Source organism: Neoarius graeffei, chromosome 11 (assembly GCF_027579695.1).
Source record: "Neoarius graeffei isolate fNeoGra1 chromosome 11, fNeoGra1.pri, whole genome shotgun sequence".
In the NCBI taxonomy this organism is placed as follows: domain Eukaryota; kingdom Metazoa; phylum Chordata; class Actinopteri; order Siluriformes; family Ariidae; genus Neoarius; species Neoarius graeffei.
The window spans coordinates 81,590,607-81,612,451 of NC_083579.1; the positions used below are offsets into that span (position 1 = coordinate 81,590,607).

At 39.4% G+C, this 21,845-nt stretch overlaps 1 protein-coding gene across 1 annotated transcript in view; it reads right to left on the reverse strand.

Moving 5' to 3' along the window:
- Window positions 1-305: 305 nt before the first annotated feature.
- The window catches only part of shtn1 (shootin 1), a 75,042-nt gene continuing 53,502 nt past the window's right edge, over window positions 306-21,845 (reverse strand). The window contains 10 exon segments of the mRNA XM_060934800.1: window positions 306-3,377; window positions 3,756-3,899; window positions 3,989-4,115; window positions 10,637-10,687; window positions 12,078-12,184; window positions 15,364-15,449; window positions 18,897-18,943; window positions 18,945-19,021; window positions 19,512-19,665; window positions 20,380-20,526. Coding sequence (XP_060790783.1) covers window positions 3,370-3,377; window positions 3,756-3,899; window positions 3,989-4,115; window positions 10,637-10,687; window positions 12,078-12,184; window positions 15,364-15,449; window positions 18,897-18,943; window positions 18,945-19,021; window positions 19,512-19,665; window positions 20,380-20,526 — 948 coding nt within the window. The 3' untranslated portion in view covers window positions 306-3,369.

Consider the following 21,845-nt stretch of genomic DNA (forward strand, 5'->3'; position numbering starts at 1 on the left):
ATGGCTTAAAAAACTTTACAATGGAAATACTGTTTAAAGAAGCATGAACAGTGTGTGTGTGTGTGTTTATTCATCCTACATCAAACTCAAAACAGATTAATCTCTTCTGTTCAGAGTGAACGGTATGAATCAAAAGCTGTCAAATCAAATAAATCATTCATGATTAAGCATTAAAAGGTAGCTGTTGTTGCCATTTAGTCACATAAGGTGTTTATTCAAACCTTTATGTAACTGGACCATTATACATTTTACTTGAATATCCATGAAAAAGGCACTGATCCCAGTACACCATACATGGCACACCATTATTTTTAACATGCGACAGTATTTAGTTTGGTTGTATGAGATTTGGGACAGTAGCTAAGCACAGAGTGAACGCTAGCAATAAATATTCTTAAGATGAAATAAGAACGATGAAAGACAGCCATCAAATCTAGAGAGTAATGATCTAAAGCAATGGCCCCATTACATACAGTTTACATTACAGGTATTTAGCAGACGCTCTTATCCAGAGTGACGTACATCACACCCAGAGCAGCCTGGGGAGCAGGTGGGGGTTTGACGCCTTGCTCAAGGGCACTTCAGCCATTCCTGCTGGTCCAGGGAATCAAACCAGCAACCTCTTGGTCCCAAGGCTGCTTCTCTAATCATTAGGCCGTGGCTTCCCCTGATTTTTAAAAAATTAAACGTTAATTTTCTAAATGTTCTCAACATGATTTTAATAACTTTTTAAACATTTGTTTCCATTAAATTAAATTTCTAAATTTTTATTTGACGGTGATGTCACGGCTCATATAATTGACAAAAACGTACATCACATTTATAAGCAAGTTTTTGTTGCAAAAAAAAAAAAAACTACTACACATTTGTGTTTAGACTTAGGTTTTAGACAGGGGACAAAACAAAAAGTGAATGTATAGCAAAAAAAGAAAGACGGAAGGAAAGAAAGAGAAACAATACAGAACCCACAGAATTTTAAAAGGTCATATGATAAGGAACACTGTTTTGGTGCTGTGAATACCCATTTACATTTTTCTTCAATCCCTAACAATTTAAAAACAAACAAACCAAACAACCACCAAACAAGTGTTTACCCAGAGGTTATGTTTGTGTCATTTTTAACCTCAGAGTAGCAAGAATGCCTTTTGTAAACTTGAAAGAGCCATCCACTGAACAGTATTGTATTGTAAAAAGGTATCGAACAAAACACGAGCATTTCAAAACAGTGCCGAATAAAAAAGCTGAACAAGAATACAACAGCAATGAGAGCGAAAAGGGGAAAACCATCATGACTGCAACAATCATGAGAGTTAGAGACAGAAGAGAAGAAAGATGTCTAGTGCCCTGTAATTACGGATTGGGTGTATACAGGATTAATAGTGGTCTAGACATCGCCATTCAAAATACACACGCTTGGCAAGCGTTCAAGGCTAAGCTCCAGTGCCCGTCTCCAAACTCTCTTCATACACACAAAGCATGTAGGAGTAAGTTTTCTGAACTGGCACCACAATATCATTCCAGAAATCTCCAGTGTCTCAGAGAAAAATTGGATTTTATTTCACCATCAACACTGAAGGATGTTTAGCAATCTACAAAATGAACCCAAATATATGAAAAGACCTGTGTATTTAGGGAATGTAATATGGAACAGAAATCAAAAATATTTTTCATGAAAGCATTTGTTAATTAATTACAGAATTAATTTTATACAAAATTACATCATTAGTCTGAATTGGAGAAGACGTCTATATGTTTATTCATGTATGGAGACTGTATTAACAGGTAGCAATGGCTACATGAGCACTGAACAGTCCCACCGGGCTTCACATCTCAGATTTAATAAAATTCAATAAGGCTTGCTTTTCTATTCAAGTCTCTGGTCATGTTTTTTAAGAACTAGAAACACACTTTAATAGTTAATGGCAGCTATGGAAAGAGTTATAAAGGCCATTTGCATTAATATACAAGACATTTAATCTTGGGGAAAACTTGGTGCCTTCCAAATGTTGAAGCATTTACCATGAGATTATGCAAATGAGGCCCAAAAAAATGCAACTAGCTTTTGAATCAAAAAACGGGACAAAACATGAACCTAAAATGACAAATCATTAACAGATTTAAGGCCCAGTCCCACAATACCAATAACTACAACTATACCAATAGCTATAAATATGTAAATGGGTCCTCTGCAGTTTACGTGGTCGGTGCTCACACCAGACCGATAGTGATCCCTATAGCCCAGGCCTGGGTTTATCCGTACCGGTGAGATTTGCTTCTGGAGTGATTTTTACAGGCCTGGACCTGATCTGATAAAACATCTGACCAATCAGGTCATTGTTTACATGTGGCGTTGTCTTGACTTGACTTGTCTGAGCACGTGCCGTTCCTCCCCGGGCGTCTTTGTACATCCTTGTTGCATCATGAAGTCACGGAATACGGGTTCACAGAAAATATAATACAAAGCACGGATCTTTTATTCACAGATATGTGATCATCTGTGAAATATCAATAGTAAATTATCAACCACCGGAGTGTGTGCATGGGTTGTTCTGAAGTCCAAGCATTCCAGTATGACCCGGAATAATGCGCTACTACTTGGAAAAAACTTCCATGATTATTCACCTGAGTGTCAGAACCAACCGATATTATAGTGGGGATTACAGTGGTGGTATTTCTGCTCCAGACTGGAACTAAATTCAGGAATAGGTATAGTTATCAGTTATAGTTAATAATCTTTATTGAGGATGCCAACGTTACAGACATGATTTACAGAAGGGTCCTCAAAAAATAAAATTAAAAACTATAAAAATAATACAGGTAAAATTGTGCAGTTATGAAATATTGCATTTTAAATATAAAATATTTTCTGACTAGAAAACTACTTTTTTCAACTTTCTTAATGATGTCACTTCCCTTAAGGACTTATCGAACTTGTTCCAATCGTCTACAGTAAAATCTGTAGATGTCCACAAGCCCCAGTTTCTCTTGGCTGCTGTTTTTCAAATATTACTGTTAAATCTAGTGTTATAGTTGTGATGAGCCTTATTGAAATTAATTTGTAAATGAACATCGAACTACTTTCAGCACGTCTGCGGCACAGCGGTTTCCAGTTAAACTTTAAGGCCTCCGTTCCTAATGGGGAAAAAGGTAAATCCAGTTATCGGTGTTGTGGGACCTTAAACCCTTCAAGTGTTTCTACTGAATATTGATCAAATGTTTGAACAAGACTTTGTACACTCCAGTTGGATTGATTTCCAGATATTTTTCTTCTTTCATGGTTCCTGATGGTAAAACTTTGCTGGGTTTGTACGGCAGCTTTTGGTTGCACCACAGTCAATCCATGTTGGTGTAGAGCTACTGCCATTGTGGTTAACTAGCTATAGAGAGAAAGAAGCAATGAACATGAATGAATGAAAACGTGACAGAAGGTAGATCTTGAAGAACTTGATTGGGACTAAACCTTGCTTCATGAACATGATTAGCTCTAATTCCAACAGAAAGGATGGATTTCCAGACACATGACAAGAAATAAAAATTACAGGGAGGTAGATACTTCAAAACCTGACAGGAACTAGGATATAGGAATAGCTTAAATGGTGCAGAACTTGGAGGAAGTACATGTTACAAAACTAATATTGTACTATTGTCTTGACTGTGGGGGGGAACCCCACCCTGCTTGGCTCGACTTCAACTAAAACAGCATCAAATCCAGCCCTTCTTTAATACACCGAACTCTGTATACAAAATAAACACACCTGAGCTGTGAGTAAGTGTTGAGGTGTCAGTGTTGTGATTGTTGGCACTTTTGTCAGCACTTGAGGGAGTGATCTTAACCCGGGTCAGGTCCAGAACACTGCTGGGAAAGGGCTGAGCTGCTGACAATGCTGGGGAGGGAAAGACTGAACAGGAGTTTAAAAAAAAGTGTGAGAAAATGGCATAAATGTTGAAAGTGTGTGTGTGTGTGTGTGTGTGTGTGTGTGAGACTCACTATTATCATCTGCTGCCTCCAGCACACCTCGTCGCTTCATTAGGACTTTCTGGAGCTCAGACTGTGGTTCTGGAGAGGAGGGTCTTGCAGGAGGGGAGGGGCAGGTGGAAGGGCGTTTCACAGAGGTCTGCATAGTTTACACACAGGGAAAGTCACGTTAGGCTCCACCCATAAGAAAATATGGCCCACTCACTCAGATATAAATTATTCTATTAAAAATCTTAAGAAATTGTGCAAACCTACTTTCTAAAGAAGTTGAGAGCTTAAGGTTATGTGAGGAACAGTGGAGTTTTCATTAGCATGACATCCACATACTGTATTTTACTCTCTTATTAAAATTCCAGCACGTTTCCTCATTTAGCTGTGTATAGCAAAGTGTGTCTCTGATGCATTATCGTGCATGAAGTCAAACTTTTTGCAATTTTTTATCCTGGTTAAGGTCACAGTCCGTCTCTTGAAATCTGAGTGTGAAGTGTGAGGATACGTACACTACATGGGGGTTTGTTCATTGCAAGGCCCCAGACACACACTCCTTCACTCCTAGGGGCAATTTATCACAGCCAAACCATATACTGGCATGTTTTTGTGAGGAGGGAGGAAACTGCAGAACCCGGTGGGAACCCACAGCACAATGAGGAGAACTCGGACAGTAATCTGAGCTCAGGATTACTTTCAAACCTCTATCACATTGACCGTTGACCCGAGTCATCATACCAACTGTTAGTGTTGAGAATTCTACAGAACGAAAGGCATCTCACCACTCCAGTTTAACCATCAATTTATTTGTTGTGAAAACATAATACAATAAAATTTTAAACTATGAAAACTTTTATTGTAATTGAAGAAGACTACATATTAGGGGCATCATTATGACTTTACCGCCAATTAGTTTTTATTCCAGGGATGTGATTTGGGGCTGGTGAAATTATCTGAAAATTTTAGCCAGGGGTCTGGGGGCTGCAGGCTCCCAGCTGGTCCAGGGCAGCGCCCTGGTGGGGGGGACAAGGGGGGCAGCGCCCTGGTGGGGGGGACAAGGGGGGCAGCGCCCTGGTGGGGGGGACAAGGGGGGCAGCGCCCTGGTGAGGGGGACAAGGGGGGCAAAGCCCCCCGAAGCTCCTGGGTTCTGGGGTTTTCTGACTCAAAAATTGTACTAAAATGGAAAGCAAACACACAAGAAAAACTTGTCATGATTAACAAATTCAAGCCAATTTAATGGTCAACATGCAACTCTGAGCCCCTATAGTCAATTCAATGATTCTTAACTGACAAAAAGCCAAAACATGAAACCTAAAAATGTCATTCTAAATTAAATCATCTGCATTAGAATAAATAGAAAATTGTATAAGGAAAAACAAAATTTATACTTTCAATTACTGTAGAAGTTGAACATACCTAAATGTGCCTTTTCAAACAAACATGATGCAACATAAGAATTCATCCACCATTATTTATTAAACTCTATTGCTCCTGGTAGTCTCCTGGTTTGCTTCTTATGTATGGCAACTTCTAATATTTGATTAAGTTACTGCACACCCCATTTAGACAGGGTAACAGGATTGACACAAAAAAATTAGTCATGCATAGACTACTTACCAAAACTGAAATTTTTAAGTAAATATTCTCAGATTCAGTTCATTCTGCCATCCATATAAAAGGTGAGAATATGTAGATCCTTGGCAACAAATAATTTCAATAATAGCTTTTGGGAGCATTTATTTTTGTTATGTGATTAATCACGGTAACAGAACTGACACAAACCTCTGGGACAGGTACAAAAATTAACAAAACATCGAAAAAATATCTTTTCTTAATGGCATTTTCAATTTGTGACATCATATGTCCATTGTGGTTTCCACAGTCTTGTCGTTGAACATGAAAAAGTTTCAATTCCACCTTTGTCTAACATTAAGAATCATGTCTGAAAAAAAGAGTCTCTTTTCAGTGGGACAGCCATTTTTGCTCATTTTCGACCCTAAAATTTGCTACAAAATACACATTTATGAACCAAAGTAGTCAAATTTTGAAATGCAAGGTAGAACTGATGATGTTTTATCATATGAGACCATAAAAAGGTTTTAGAAATCTCAAAATGTAAACAAAACACGTCTGGACAAAAAAAAAAAAAAACGTTTTCTGTGAAATTGACTCGTATACAGAACTGTACAGTGTTCACTCACTTGAGGATTTTCATATGCAAGAATAAAAATCACTTTTTCACTAAACAACATTCACAAAAAATGTGTTTGCAATTAATTGGGCTCCACTGTTTTTATCATTTCAACCGCGCATCAGACCCTCGGCCAACTGAAAATGTCTTTCATGCACTTTTCTCCCTCATGAGAATTTTGAAGTTGGTCAGTATGTATTATTTGCATTAACATTTTAATATTGAATAAACAAATCAAAATTGTGTATAATTACCTTACATCCACGCTGTGGGAAAAGTTTTGAGCGAAAATTAAAACTAACTTCGAGTGAAAAAGGTGAAATAATCTGTGATGAAGTTGGCAGAGACTTTGAGGTAAAGTGAGAGGAGGCGGGAGGGGTAAAGTGAGAGGAGGCGGGAGGGGTAAAGTGAGAGGAGGCGGGAGGGGTAAAGTGAGAGGAGGCGGGAGGGGTAAAGTGAGAGGAGGCGGGAGGGGGGAGGAGGCGGGAGGGGGGAGGAGGCGGGAGGGGGGAGGAGGGGGGAGGAGGCGGGAGGGGGGAGGAGGGGGGAGGAGGCGGGAGGGGGGGAGGAGGCGGGAGGGGGGGAGGGGGGAGGAGGCGGGAGGGGGGAGGAGGCGGGAGGGGGGAGGAGGCGGGAGGGGGGAGGGGTCAAGCATCACTGCCGCCTCACAGACTCACTTTCCCGGGTTAAACTCCCACCACTCCCCCTCTCTCTACACCACTCCCCCTTGCTCTACACCACTCCCCCTCTCTCTACACCACTCCCCCTCGCTCTACACCACTCCCCCGCGCTCTACACCACTCCCCCGCGCTCTACACCACTCCCCCGCGCTCTACACCACTCCCCCTCGCTCTACACCACTCCCCCTCTCTCTACACCACTCCCCCTCTCTCTAGCTTTTTTGTTTTCACTGAGTAACCGTTTTGATTTGTAAACTAGAGCCGGGATTTAAACTGCTGTTTCTTCGGACGTAACTAAAACAAACTGAAATAAAAACCGCCCCTTCTTTTCTCCTCAGAAGGTTTAGCCTCCGATGCTAACCTTTTCACCACAGCTTTCATAGCGTGCGCATGCGCATCCAGGAAGCAACAGATGGTGCGAGGCCCCGTTGCCACGGCAACCTTCGTCACCCCGCGAAAACATATCCAACTGTCGCACGTGCAGTGACACCATCACCACTCACAGGTTTATTATGGGGAAAGAAATGAGCTGGGTTGTTTTTACTTCTTCCCCATGTTTATTTACTTTAAAAACACACACCAAACTGATGATCAGGTGCATCTTTACGCTCGATCACGGAGGCTGCCATCTTTCAACTCTTTGTTTGAAGCGAGCTTACGTACAGCTATCTAACAAGCGCGTTCATTGGTTGTTACAGAGCGATGGGCCAATCACGTACAGTGGGGCAAAAAAGTATTTAGTCAGTCACCAATTGTGCAAGTTCTCCCACTTAAAAAGATGAGCGAGGCCTGTAATTTTCATCATAGGTATACCTCAACTATGAGAGACAGAATGAGAAAAAAAATCCAGAAAATCACATTGTCTGATTTTTAAAGAATTTATTTGCAAATTATGGTGGAAAATAAGTATTTGGTCAATAACAAAAGTTCATCTCAATACTTTGTTATATACCCTTTGTTGGCAATGACAGAGGTCAAACGTTTTCTGTAAGTCTTCACAAGGTTTTCACACACTGTTGCTGGTATTTTGGCCCATTCCTCCATGCAGATCTCCTCTAGAGCAGTGATGTTTTGGGGCTGTCGCTGGGCAACACGGACTTTCAACTCCCTCCAAAGATTTTCTATGGGGTTGAGATCTGGAGACTGGCTAGGCCACTCCAGGACCTTGAAATGCTTCTTACGAAGCCACTCCTTCGTTGCCCGGGCGGTGTGTTTGGGATCATTGTCATGCTGAAAGACCCAGCCACGTTTCATCTTCAATGCCCTTGCTGATGGAAGGAGGTTTTCACTCAAAATCTCACGATACATGGCCCCATTCATTCTTTCCTTTACACGGATCAGTCGTCCTGGTCCCTTTGCAGAAAAACAGCCCCAAAGCATGATGTTTCCACCCCCATGCTTCACAGTAGGTATGGTGTTCTTTGGATGCAACTCAGCATTCTTTCTCCTCCAAACACGACAAGTTGAGTTTTTACCAAAAAGTTCTATTTTGGTTTCATCTGACCATATGACAGTCTCCCAATCCTCTTCTGCATCATCCAAATGCTGTCTAGCAAACTTCAGACGGGCCTGGACATGTACTGGCTTAAGCAGGGGGACACGTCTGGCACTGCAAGATTTGAGTCCCTGGCAGCGTAGTGTGTTACTGATGGTAGCCTTTGTTACTTTGGTCCCAGCTCTCTGCAGGTCATTCACTAGGTCCCCCCGTGTGGTTCTGGGACTTTTGCTCACCGTTCTTGTGATCATTTTGACCCCACGGGGTGAGATCTTGCGTGGAGCCCCAGATCGAGGGAGATTATCAGTGGTCTTGTATGTCTTCCATTTTCTAATAATTGCTCCCACAGTTGATTTCTTCACACCAAGCTGCTTACCTATTGCAGATTCAGTCTTCCCAGCCTGGTGCAGGTCTACAATTTTGTTTCTGGTGTCCTTTGACAGCTCTTTGGTTTTGGCCATAGTGGAGTTTGGAGTGTGACTGTTTGAGGTTGTGGACAGGTGTCTTTTATACTGATAACGAGTTCAAACAGGTGCCATTAATACAGGTAACGAGTGGAGGACAGAGGAGCCTCTTAAAGAAGAAGTTACAGATCTGTGAGAGCCAGAAATCTTGCTTGTTTGTAGATGACCAAATACTTATTTTACCGAGGAATTTACCAATTAATTCATTAAAAATCCTACAGTGTGATTTCCTGGATTCTTTCCCCCCATTCTGTCTCTCATAGTTGAAGTGAACCTATGATGAAAATTACAGGCCTCTCTCATCTTTTTGTGGGAGAACTTGCACAATTGGTGGCTGACTAAATACTTTTTTGCCCCACTGTACCTCGTTTCATCTCAATGATGGAATTACTGAAAGTCGGAACGAATAGGATATGAATGCGGATTTTTGAGCGAAAAATCAGAAAAAAATTTTTTTTTCAAATTTTGAGGTGAAAAAAGCGGAATTCCGCAAATTCGCGGAAAAATCACATCCCTGTTATTCTGAGCTTCCTTGTTTTCTGTTCACATACAGTACACCAGGCAAAAGTTTGGACACACCTATTTAATTCAATGTTTTTTTTTTTAATTTTTATTACTTAAAAGACACTTCATGTCTTAAAGTAATAATGGTTATCATTTCTTTTTACTCAGTTGTTTGGTTCTTGACATAATATGGATTATTACAGTAGTGGAATAGAGCTATTTACTGTACTTTTATAGTACTACTTACTGTACTTTTTATTATTTACATTACTAGCCCCTCTATTTGATTATGCATCCATTGTTTGGGGTGACAAGGACAATAAAACATTAATGAACTCGCTCCAAGTACTTCATAATAAAGTGGCCAGGTTGATCCTGGATGGATCACCGTGGTCCTCCTCTACTGACGCACTCAAAGAACTCAAGTGGCTGGACCTGTCTCAACGACGAGAACTCCATCACTGTGTCCACATGCAGAACAAAGTATCTGAAGATACATCAAGTTTCTCTAAAGGCACAGATTTCCACAAGTACAATACGCGCAATAAAAATATGCTGAGAACAGTTCAGTCCAACACAAACTGGAGTCTGTTCTCACATCTCGTGTCTCTACACAGCTGGAACTCTTTACCAGATAACAATCAATCACTGTCAACTATCAGGAAATTTATAAGAGCAGTGAAAAGTTCCTTCATACTCAACAATTAGACTTTGTTTTTGGGGTTTTTTTTTTTGCTGTTTTTAAATATATAAAATCAAAATTATTGTTATTTTTTGTTATTATCATAGTTTTTTAAATTATATTATTTATTAGAATGACTAACTGTTCACTTAAGTGTAGTTTTTAATGATTATATGCATTTTATTATGATGTATATATATTTATTTTTCCAATTTTTCCAGAGCCCTACTGAAAATCCTTGTATGATGTAGGCCTTCTGAATAAAGATTCTTTGAGAGTACTGTCTGATCTCAAATGCATTAAGAAGGCAAGAAACTACTCCACTAATTAACTTTTGACGAGACACACCTGTTAAAACAGGAACGTATTTTATTTAAACATAATTCCATACATATTATTTCATATTTCGGATGTTTTCAGGATTGTTCTACAATGTAGGAAACAGTCAACATATAGAAAAACCTATGAATGAGTAGAGTAGGGGTGTACAAACTTTTCACTGGTACTGTACGTACAAAACTGCTCACAGGTAATGATGTACATGACAATTCACAGAAAAATGGAAATATTTACTTGTTCATAATGCATGGCTAATTTAACAAGGATAGATTTTCCATATCAAACAAACTAAACAGTATATTTAAATATGCACTTACTAAAATCCCTTTCAGTTCCTGAATGGCAGAGCCGGACGGTATTTGCTCTCTCTGTTTCAGAAAAAGAACAAATAAACTGCATCAGTAGCAATCAAACTGAATAAGAAACAGTGTCCATGATGTACACTGAACCATGGCGCTGCTGAATGAAAGATTCTGATTTGTTCTAAGGTTTTGACTCATTTTCTATAGCAGTTCGGACCATAGTGCTGGCTGTAATTAATTCAAACCACAGATTTATATTAATGAACTTGTTCTGAAACGTTATTGTTTCTATAGTAACAGCTCATTCACACCAAACTTACATGGATCATGTTGAACATAATCAAAGCCTAATAACAAGAGACTGGTGAAAAGGACGTGTACATATAACATTTATTCTGTCCACATTCACTGGATATTAGCAATCGCGCAGTCTGATTGGCTACTCTACTACTAGGATATCAGCTCATATACTGTGAGTAGAGAAAAACAAAATGGCAAAGCATGTTGCTGAACCAACCGAGGACGAAATAAAAACTACTCGAAAACAAAACCCCAAAAAATACAAAAAAAAAAGCAACAAAATATTGAATAAAAGTATCTGATGGTAAGAACTTCTCTTTTTTATTTTCCGAGAATTATTATTATCGCATTTTTCACAAATTGCTCCTGCCATTTTGCCGGTTTGTTTACATTCTAAGCGGAAATTATCTTGTTGGACATTTTGTATAAAAAGTTTTTATTTATCAAATTTGAAAAAAATAAAAATGCTCTGTTTCTCAAAATCCAGTGAATGTGGATAGAATAAAACAATTATTCCCCTCAACCTCGTCATACATGGATTATAGACAACTCAGTGCTACGCGCCTCGTCGGCTATCAGCTCATGTACGACTCGATTTCATGGAATAACTTAATTATTCAAGGAGACCTCTGGTGTTGGAGGTAAAGCTAGAACTTTAAATTTTCCTCCTTAGAAAGTCTTAAGGAGAAAGGATGTGCTTTGAAATTTCAGCAACAAGCTGCAATTTGACTGTTTAAAGCTGTAAGAGATCACAAGTCCAAACCTATTTTATGGACGTTCCCCAAAAATAAAAGTAACTCAAAAGGTTTATTTTTCTTTAATGGTGGGCTGAAAAGAAATCCCTAATTACCAGAGAGTTTAGGACCCAATATTGTTATTTGAAGCAGCATCACAAGCCACTTGCTTGAAGAACACAATCCTTCCCAAAAACAAACAAACAAACACACACACACACACACACACACACACACACACACACACACACACACACACACACACGTAGAAAAAACTGCACTGTGACTGAGAAATATTCATGAAGCTGGTGAGTTTGGACACGTATCTCTACATGGTGTCCAGGTAGGACATGTCATTTGATGTAATAATAATAATAAACAAATGATTAATGTGTGTGTGTGAGAGAATGTGTGTGTCGTACCTGTTGCGGTCTGCTCTTGTTGACTGCCTGGCCAACTGGCCGGAGCTGAACGCCTTTTTTAATTCTTTCCATCATCTCTGACACAGCTTGCTGTCTAATATCCTTCTCTATATCTCAAACACACACACACACACACACACACACACACACACACACACACACACACACACACACACACACAAAGTATTTAAAAGCAACAATTCCAAACCCAAATAAATAGGATGCATCACTTTATAGTAATCACACTGCTATAAAACATCCAACCAGACTGAAAAACCCTGAGGAACGATTTACAACTCACAAAGCTTATTTAAAATTATTTAACATCCAGTGAATACCAGTCATGACTGCAGAAATTACGTTCTTCTATTAAAGCTTCATTCAGTGTTGACAACAAAAACGGCGGTTTTAATAAAACATCAGGAATTCCCGACAAATCAAATCAGCGAGGAATGTAGCCTTGATCACGTTTGCCCCATCGCTCACATTCAATCCTGCAAATGCAGCCGCTCGACGTGCGCTGACTTCACATTCTGCGGCAGGTTGAAATGTTTTGATCTTGGGCAAAAACAAATGGGAAATTTACTAGTATTTTTACGAGTGAATAGAGCACATATTTTTGAGATTAATGGCAGAAATGGGAGGTTTTATGTAAATGTCAAGGCCCAAAATTAGCTGATTAAACTGGTGGTAAAAGTATATGACCAAGGTCATTTAAAATACAAGTGAATTTTCGTAACTTAACTCCTCACTATGAGAAATACAGAACTTCCAAAAAGCAGAAGGTCAAATAAATAAGTTCCTATGATTCAAACTTTTTGCCTTTGGTTTCTCAGCACTTTTTATTTGTTTTAAAGAAAAGCACTTTTACATTCCATTACAGGCATTTAGCAGACGTTCTCATCCAGAGCGACGTACAACACACCCAGAGCAGCCCGGGGAGCAGGTGGGGGTTAGGGGCCTTGCTCAAGGGCACTTCAGCCATTCCTGCTGGTCAAGGGAATCAAATTGGTGACCTTTTTGTCCCAAAGCTGCTTCTCTAACCATTAGGCCATGATAACACATCATCAGGCCACCAACGCATATTATTATCCATACAGGACACTTTTTCGATGGAATAAAAATGCGTTCTATTCCCTTCTAGCAGGTTTCATTCATTTGGTTTGATAGCAGGCAATATTGTTAGCATATCGCTTATCCTACGTGTATTATGCCACTCTACCCAATGGAGAATGAGCGTTGAATATGGTTTACAATATTGCATGGTTGTCAAGATAACATGATATCCAATGAGAAAGTTTTCTGCTGTGCATGTGCAGAAGCATTTGTTCGCCAAGAAAGAGAAAGATGCGTTGAACAAAAGACCCGAAAGGATCCCAAAACTTCATTAGATATTCTTCATGCATATTTACACCAGTGGTGAACCGTTACTATTAGAGCTGGGACTTGAGCTCAGCCAAAACTTAGCCAGACACCAAGAAAGCAACAGGGTAAAGGATTTTGTAAGGGATTAGCGTCAGGCTGCCAGGTCACTCCGTTGTGTGTAGCTGCCGATGTTGACTTTAAAAGTAACTCAATAAATTACACAGGGAAATAAATCCTTAAGTCTGAGTGAAAAATACTGTGGCGAGCGTGCAGCGTGGAAGAAGAGTCTGGAGACAGAAATCTTAGTTTCTCGGTTGTTAGCCTGTGCTACTTGCTCTCGATAGCACTGGCTTGACCACGTAATTAGCATTCGCTAACACTATTGATGAACGCTACACCGGCTGGAAGGTGACTTCACTGCTCCGCTAACGGCGCCGACTCGCAGTTAAACTCGCATTGGCCTTTGAGAAGGCTGATATGAAGAGTATGTATAATAATAATAATAATAATAATAATGGTTGGCTTTTTTTGTGGTCTATTAGATATATTCCATTCAGCTACTTGTCTTCGACTCGTTCCATATCATGCTTGCTGAATGGAATATATCTGATAGACAACATTATTTAAATACGTGTGGTGCAATACGGACATCGTAATAAAATCGTGTACAGCACTGCAATAAGAGTGAAGGAACAGAGTGGATTAGTGTTTACATCAACACTAGTGTATATTAACTACTGTCTCTCTCCATCTTCAAAAACACTACAATGCAACAAAGATTTCTTTCAACTATTTTACTTCACGTCACCTCAGTTTTGTTGGTGATTTTTTTTTGTCTGAATAAAAAAACCTGCAAAGTTTTCCAAGTGGATTACACACGATACCTTCATAGCTGTAAGAAACCAGGCCTTTTTTTCAGGCTCTGCTGACATTTAAAAAGCATTTAATAATAATTGAAATCAGTCATGTTCACATTGCTAATGGCGCTGTCATTCTGAGTGCACTTTCAGAAAATTGTTATTTTTGGAAAAGGCCTAAAAAGTTGATGTCAAAATCCTCCTATATATTAGAGATATGAAAGAGTGCTTTAAAAGGAAAATTCCTTTCTTTCACATGCACACTGTTGGACGCGCGCGCACGCAGACTGCTGGACGCGGCTGGACACGTGCGTGCACACAATGCTGGTTATAAAAATCAGCGGCAAATTAAATCAAACAAATAGTTGGTATGCAAATTATTTCTCAGGAACTCTATCATGTAAAAGGTATAAAAATTCCTAGTACAGAAATGTTTCACAAAACCAAGAAAGTTCATGAAGGTCAGCAAATAGAAATGAGAATGTTTGTAATTTTTTTTTTAGTTAATGATATGCGACTTTATTTAAAGAAAAAGGCACAAGAGGATATAGTGCCATAAGTGCTGAGATTGGAACAGGAAACTTTCGATGCTTTTATTCATTTTTTAAAAAAATCTGAATTATCATTTTTTCATCTTCTTTTCATTTATATAATTTTTTTGTGCCTAAATAAATGTAAAAACCTTAAAATATTTAGGCAGTTTGGAAATATGGGTTTCTATCCAGGTTTTCCGACTGCATTTTTATTACATTCCTTTCACATTTTGCAGAAAGATAAGGTGCTGAAGACCCCACTGAAGTTATCAGAGTTATTTTAATTGATGTATAAAAGTGTGAAGGAGGCCTGGGGGTAAAAGCGCTTGGTGTGTGTGTGTGTGTGTGTGTGTTTGTGCACTGTTCCCTCTGTCTGTGGAATGCCAATAATTCAGTAGAGTCAAGATGGCACATCATATCAGTACAGGATGCAGAAAACACACACACACACACACACACACACACACACACACACACACACACACACACACACACACACACACACACACTCTCTCTCTCTCTCTCTCTCACCTGGATCTTTTGGTGCTGCATCTTTCTCTACTAAAGGAATGTCACTGTTGATGCCTTTTTTCTTACGAAGCAGTGACATGAGTGAGCTAGAACAGTGAGAGAGGGAAAGAAATGCAACAGAATAAGGCCAGATAAACCCGAAAACAAGAATACTGAGGAGCATCTCTTTAAAAGGATCTTTCTACATACGGTATACACTAGTGCATCTCAAACAGTTAGAATATTGTGAAAAAGTTCAATGACATCAGTTATTTAAGAAAGTGAAAATTTAATATATTCTCAACTCATTACACAAACTAAAATGCTTCAAACATTTTTCTACTTTAATTTTGATAATTATGGCTGATAATGCAAAAAAAAAAACCCCTCAAAATATTAGAATATTTCATCTTGAGTTTGAGTAAAACAGTATAAATCCCGTGTATCTCTCGGTCTAGTTCAGTACACACAACCACAATCATGTTGAAGACTGCTGACTCGACAGTTATCTAGAAGACGATCACCGACCCCCTCCACAAGGAGAGTAAGGCACAGAAGGTCATTGCTGAAAAGGCTGGCTGGAAAAGGTGCACACGCAACAGGAATGAGCGCAGCCTTGGAGGATCGTCAAGAAAAGTCGATTCAAGAACTTGGGAGAGCTTCACAAGGAGTGGACTGAGGCTGGTGTCAGTGCATCAAGAGCCACCACGCACAGACGTCTTCAGGAAAGGGGCTACAACTGTCACATTCCTAATATCAAGCCCCTCCTGAACCAGAGACAACACCAGAAGTGTCTTACCTGGGCTAAGGACAGAAAGAACTAGACTGTTACTTAGTAGTCCAAAGTCCTCTTTTCAGATGAAAGTGAATTTTGCATTTCATTTGGAAATCGATGTCCTAGAGTCTCGAGGAAGAGTGGAGAGGCACAGAGTCCAAGGCGTTTGAGGTCCAGTGTGTAGTCTGTGATGATTTGGGGTGCCATGTCATCTGCTGGTGTTGGTCCACTGTGTTTTATCAAGTCCAAAGTCAATGCAGCATCTACCAGGAGATTTTAGAGCACTTCATGCTTCCATCTGCTGACCAGCTTTATGGAGATGCTGATTTCCTTTTCCAGCAGGATTTCGCACCTGCCCACAGTGCCAAAACTACCGAATGGTTTGTTGACCCTGATATTACTGCGCTTGATTGGACAGCCGACTCGCCTGACCTGAACCCCAGAGAGAATCTATGGGCTACTGTCAAGAGGAAGAAGAGAAACACGCAACCCAAAAATACAGACGAGCTGAAGGCTGTGATCAAAGCAACCTGGGCTTCAATAACACCTCAGCAGTGCCACATGCTGAGCTCCTCCATGCCACACCCCACTGATGGAGTGATTTGTGGTAAAGGAGCCTCAACCAAGTACAGAGTGTATAAATGAACAAACTTTTCAGAAGTGGGACATTTCTGTATTGTACATCCTTTTTTGATTGATATTTGGAAATATTCTGATAATTTGAGATCCTGGATTTCTGATTTTCATGAGCTGTAAGCCATAATTGAAATTAAAATATTTCACTTTATGTGTAATGAAGATAGAATATATGAAAGTTTACCTTTTGGAATTAAATTATGAAAAAAAAAACTTTTTCACAATATTCTAATTGTTTGAGATAAGCTAGTAATTATGAAATAGGTGCACACAGTAATAAAGGCCCAGGCCTGAAACTCTGAACATCTACAGCCTGAGCATTCTCTCCAAACCCAACCAGTGAGAAAAATTATCAGTCAGATTCAATTTAAGTCACCAAATTAAGTTTTCGATCTTAATAAATTTGTAATTAATTAATACCTTTAAAAAGCATTCCAATAATTTGGATAATGTTAGTCTTAATAAATAAAAATGTTTAGCTTTGCCTAATTCACATGATACCATTTTACACCATTTCTTCCAATTCGTCTATTTCATCTAACATCGAAGTCATCCTCGCAGTGTTCCTAATTTAAAAACATTATAATACCAAAGAAACTGCAACTTTTAACAGTAAATTGCTTGATGGTGTGGTTCCACAAAAATGTCATTAAATAACAGAAAACACTTTTATACCCAGAGAGAAACCCAGATTCTCTGAATCTACAAATTAGAAACACTCCCAACCCGAAGTGTCCTGCCTGTTCTCACGGTAAACCAGTATTGCACTGTCTGCATTTGCATACTGGTACATGATTGGTTCTTAGATTTTATGACACAATAAAACTTGGCTGTCATGTTTTTAGACCTAACTTGGATTTTCTAATGAATTTTTCCAACTCCTGTTTCTCAAAACTCATAACAGCGAATAAAATAAAGTAAAACTAAACTAGGAGATAATGCAGGCTGTAATCCTAGGCCAGGCTACGAGTAACATGACAGACCTGAAATAGATTAGCTCTGTTGCCTTGGTATTAGGAGTGGGTGATACGACAGAAATCTCTCATCACTATACTTGAAGACATTCCTATGTCTCCAATTTCATTTTAAAATTATTTTTAAAGGTTCTATACAAAATTCAAACAACAACTTAGCAGTTTCTAATCAGTGTCTGGAATTTTTAGGGGAAAAAAAAAAAAGTGTCACTCCACCAGATTTTCAGAGCAGATTCTCAGATTATGGATTTTGAATTCTACCTCCTGCATTAAAACTGCCAACCCTCTGTATGCGGGAAATACACCCCAAAGTGAAATTGGACTGAGGGAAGTTACTGTAAATCTGACATGAAATCATGTGCACAACCCAAAATGGTCCATTTTCCAGACAGAAAGCCTTCAAAATGTCCGAGATGTTTCAGACAGGTCTAAGGTGTATTTTTGGACCAGAATGATGCTACTTTTACGATGGATTTAATTTGATTCCTCATTGATTGGTTGGCACCATGTCAAATTCGTTGTTTGCACAATGCCAATGATGTCAGAATATTAGTCGCTGAAACTCTGTTTCTAACACGGGACTAACTTTAACTTGCACAAAATATTACCAACAAAGCTAGAACTGTTGTTGATACAAGACAGTCAGTTATAAAATGTGTTTTTATTCTTTCTAACCTCTGAGCATGCAGGGTTGAAAACATGGAGAGCAGGACTCCGAATCAGCCAGGACATGTATGATGAATGGACGCTGTCGAGTGTTGACTTGTTTCCGGTTCTGGACAGGAACTACACGCTAGTCATTTAAAACGAGTCCCTGTCTCAAGTCCTCGAGAACCAGCTTCAGTCCAACACAGTTGTGGATGATGTTAAAAGTGGTAAATGTATCCTGTAGGGGCGCTATCGAGGTGATTATTTGTTGATCGTTACTGGATCAGCCAGTGAAAACAATGCAAAATATCACGTTTTTCAACGCTGTTTCTACACATTCTGTAAACAGAGCATCTGGTACAAAAATCCCATGGCGTGACACAAATGTTTGAAAAAGGTAGCACAATACCAGCAATATCTCCAAAAAGTGTATTATGGTATAATTTATCACAACATTGATATTATATGCTCATATTGCCCAGCACTAGTCCGCAGCGCTGTTTCACCACACAGACGTTTACCTGAGAGGGTTCGCTGAGACTGAAGGAGGAGGAGGAGGAGGAGGGGGGAGGAGGAGGAGGAGGGGGAGGAGCTGGGGCAGGTACAGGATTGGATACCTGCTGTAGCTTTTTCTGCAGTTCCTCCACTATCTCACACACACACACACACACACACACACACACACACACACACACACACACACACTCCATAAAACAGGTAGTGATACATGCAGTGAAAGCCACAATAAATGGGCACAATGAGGTTCCAAGTACATTGAATCGGTCACATTTTTTGGGTGTACTGAGAACGTCTGAACATAACCTTTTCAAAACATTCATGTAACCCCCCCCCAAACTGTCTAGTTTCTATGTTATTTTTGTGTTTTGTGTTTGTAACAGTTGAACAACATTCGATTACAGCATGAATGTAACCGTAATGCTGCTTCTGATAATTTTCCTATAACAGCACGTCATGTTTTATTCCTTAATTAATCACATGATGCTAAACTGTGTGTGTGTGTGTGTGTGTGTGTGTGTGTGTGTGTGTGTGTGTGAGTGAGAGCGAGAGAATAAGTTTCTCTTAATGTACACAGAAATAAAATGGTGTGTGTGAGTGAGACAGAGAGGTGTGTATACCAGTGAAGCGGAGGTCCTTGGCCTCAGTCTCAGCTCTGGAACATTTCTCCATACACTCTTTTCTCTCTTCCTCCAGCAGTGCAGTCTTCCTCTCCAACGCAGTCAACTGCTTCTGCAACTCAGAGTCGTGCAGTTGATCCTCCAAACGCTTCAGCTGGACACACACACACACACACACACACACACCTATTAGTTTTCTGCATTTATGAGTGTGTTTCTACTACAGGCCTTCCAATGGCATAATTATAGGATACATGTATAAATGTGTGTGTGTGTGTGCGCGCGCGCATGCGTGTGCATGTTTTCATATCTTGGACAAGACCCCAAGGATAGAACTATCTGACCATTCTGACCTTGTGAAGAAATCTGGCAGGTCCCCACAACAACCCCCCTCCCCTCCCCCTTTAAAAAAAAAAAGAACCTTTTTGTTACTGGTGCAGCATTAATAAATTATTATCCACTTTTTCGATGGAATAAAAACATGTTCTATTCCCTTCTAGTGGATTTAATTCATTCGGTTTGATAGCATGCAATATTGTCAGCATATCGCTTATCCTACTTGTATTACGTCACTCTACCCGATGGAGAATGAGCATTGAATATGGTTTATGATATTGCACAGCTGTCAAGACAACATGACGTCACACATCGGAGACATAAAACTTCCACGCTAGTGAGTGACTAACAATTTGTAAACAAACATGGCTGCCAGGTTTGCTTTGACTCGTCTTCGACTTGTTCAGCATCATGCTAGCTGAATGGAATATATCCGATAGACCACTCAACGCCAGCCGATATTATTTAATTATGCTAATGAAAAATCCTAATTAAGGATAGTAAAAAAAAAAAAAAAAGGAGGTGTGTGTACCTGTTGTTGGTGCTCCAACCGTTGTGTTTCCATAGTGTGTGTGAGTGTAGCGATTTCTTTGAGAGCATTATCCAGAGCTTCAGAAGGTGACACACTCTGCATCAGGGCCTGACTCTGTCTCTTCAGCTTCTTCTGCTCCACTAACATCTACACACACACACACACACACACACATTTTTGGTTGGCTTTACATCCAGTTAAAATTGTAATCACATTTCTAAAAAAAAAAAAATTCAGTCAGTCAGTTATTCTCATATCATGTAAACAAGCTCAAATGCATGTGTGATAACAAGCTTAAATTAATCTTCGGCTCGTCCTATATTCAGGTAAAACTGTGCTGTTACCTTCACTGTGTGTTGCTACCCTAAATGTAAAACGAATAAGTGAAAATAATAAGCAAAATCTTGTGTTGAATTAACAGCCAGAGTGTTGATTTAACTCCGAGTTCATTTGTGTCCAGTTGAACATATAAAACACTGGAGGGTGTTAGTTCAGCACTGGGGATTTTGCTGTCGCACAACAGTAGTATAGCATTACCCTATAAGGAGCACTCAAAGGTTAGCGAAATATAATGACAAACACAAATCAGTTTTCTATTTTAATATCATTCAGTTATTCTCACCCTGTGGTTGACAGGAGATAGAACACACACCGTCCCTGCTACCCAAACAGTTTTGCTCTCTTGGACTCTCGGCCACAGATGGCTGTGACATCATCAGGATTTGAACTCTCAATCTATGGATGATAAATCGAATGCTTTTCTGTTGTGCCGCTGGGAGTCCATAAGCATTTTTTAAGCTTTAACGACAGATATTCATATCTGATTTTAAAGAATTTGTGTATACATCTCCTCTATACACCGACCAAATGAAATTAATTAGCTGTCTATTGTTACTGTCTAGTGGGCATGATGACTCTGAGGCCACACAGCATTCCGAACCGTGAACAAGACATTAATGTCAGCAGATATATTAAAAAGCGCAAACAGGTACAGTTCAATAAGGGGCTGAAGGTCGTGGGTAGGTATAAAAAGAAGGTGTATAGAAATAAAATAATGGTTGAGGGAGATGGGATCTCGCATCTGTCATGTGAAAGCAGATGAATAACAGGCTGATGAATTGTTCTGCATTCCTCCAGGAGACAACAGATACAAGGCCTTTTTGCAAAACTCTGACTAAAACATGAATATGTATATACAGTACCAGTCAAAAATTTGTACAGCTTCTAAGTCACTGTTTTCTTTCTTTATTGTTATTAATTAAAAGACACTTCTTCATGTCTTCAAGTAATGATGGATGCCATTTCACTTTACTCAGTTGTTCGGTTCTTGGTATAGTATGGATTACTACAGTTGTGGAATAGGGATGTTTACTGTATTTTTTTATTATTTACTGTTTGATCTCAAATGCAATAAGAAGGTAAGAAACTCGTCCACTAATTACCTTCTGACGAGACACACCTGTTAA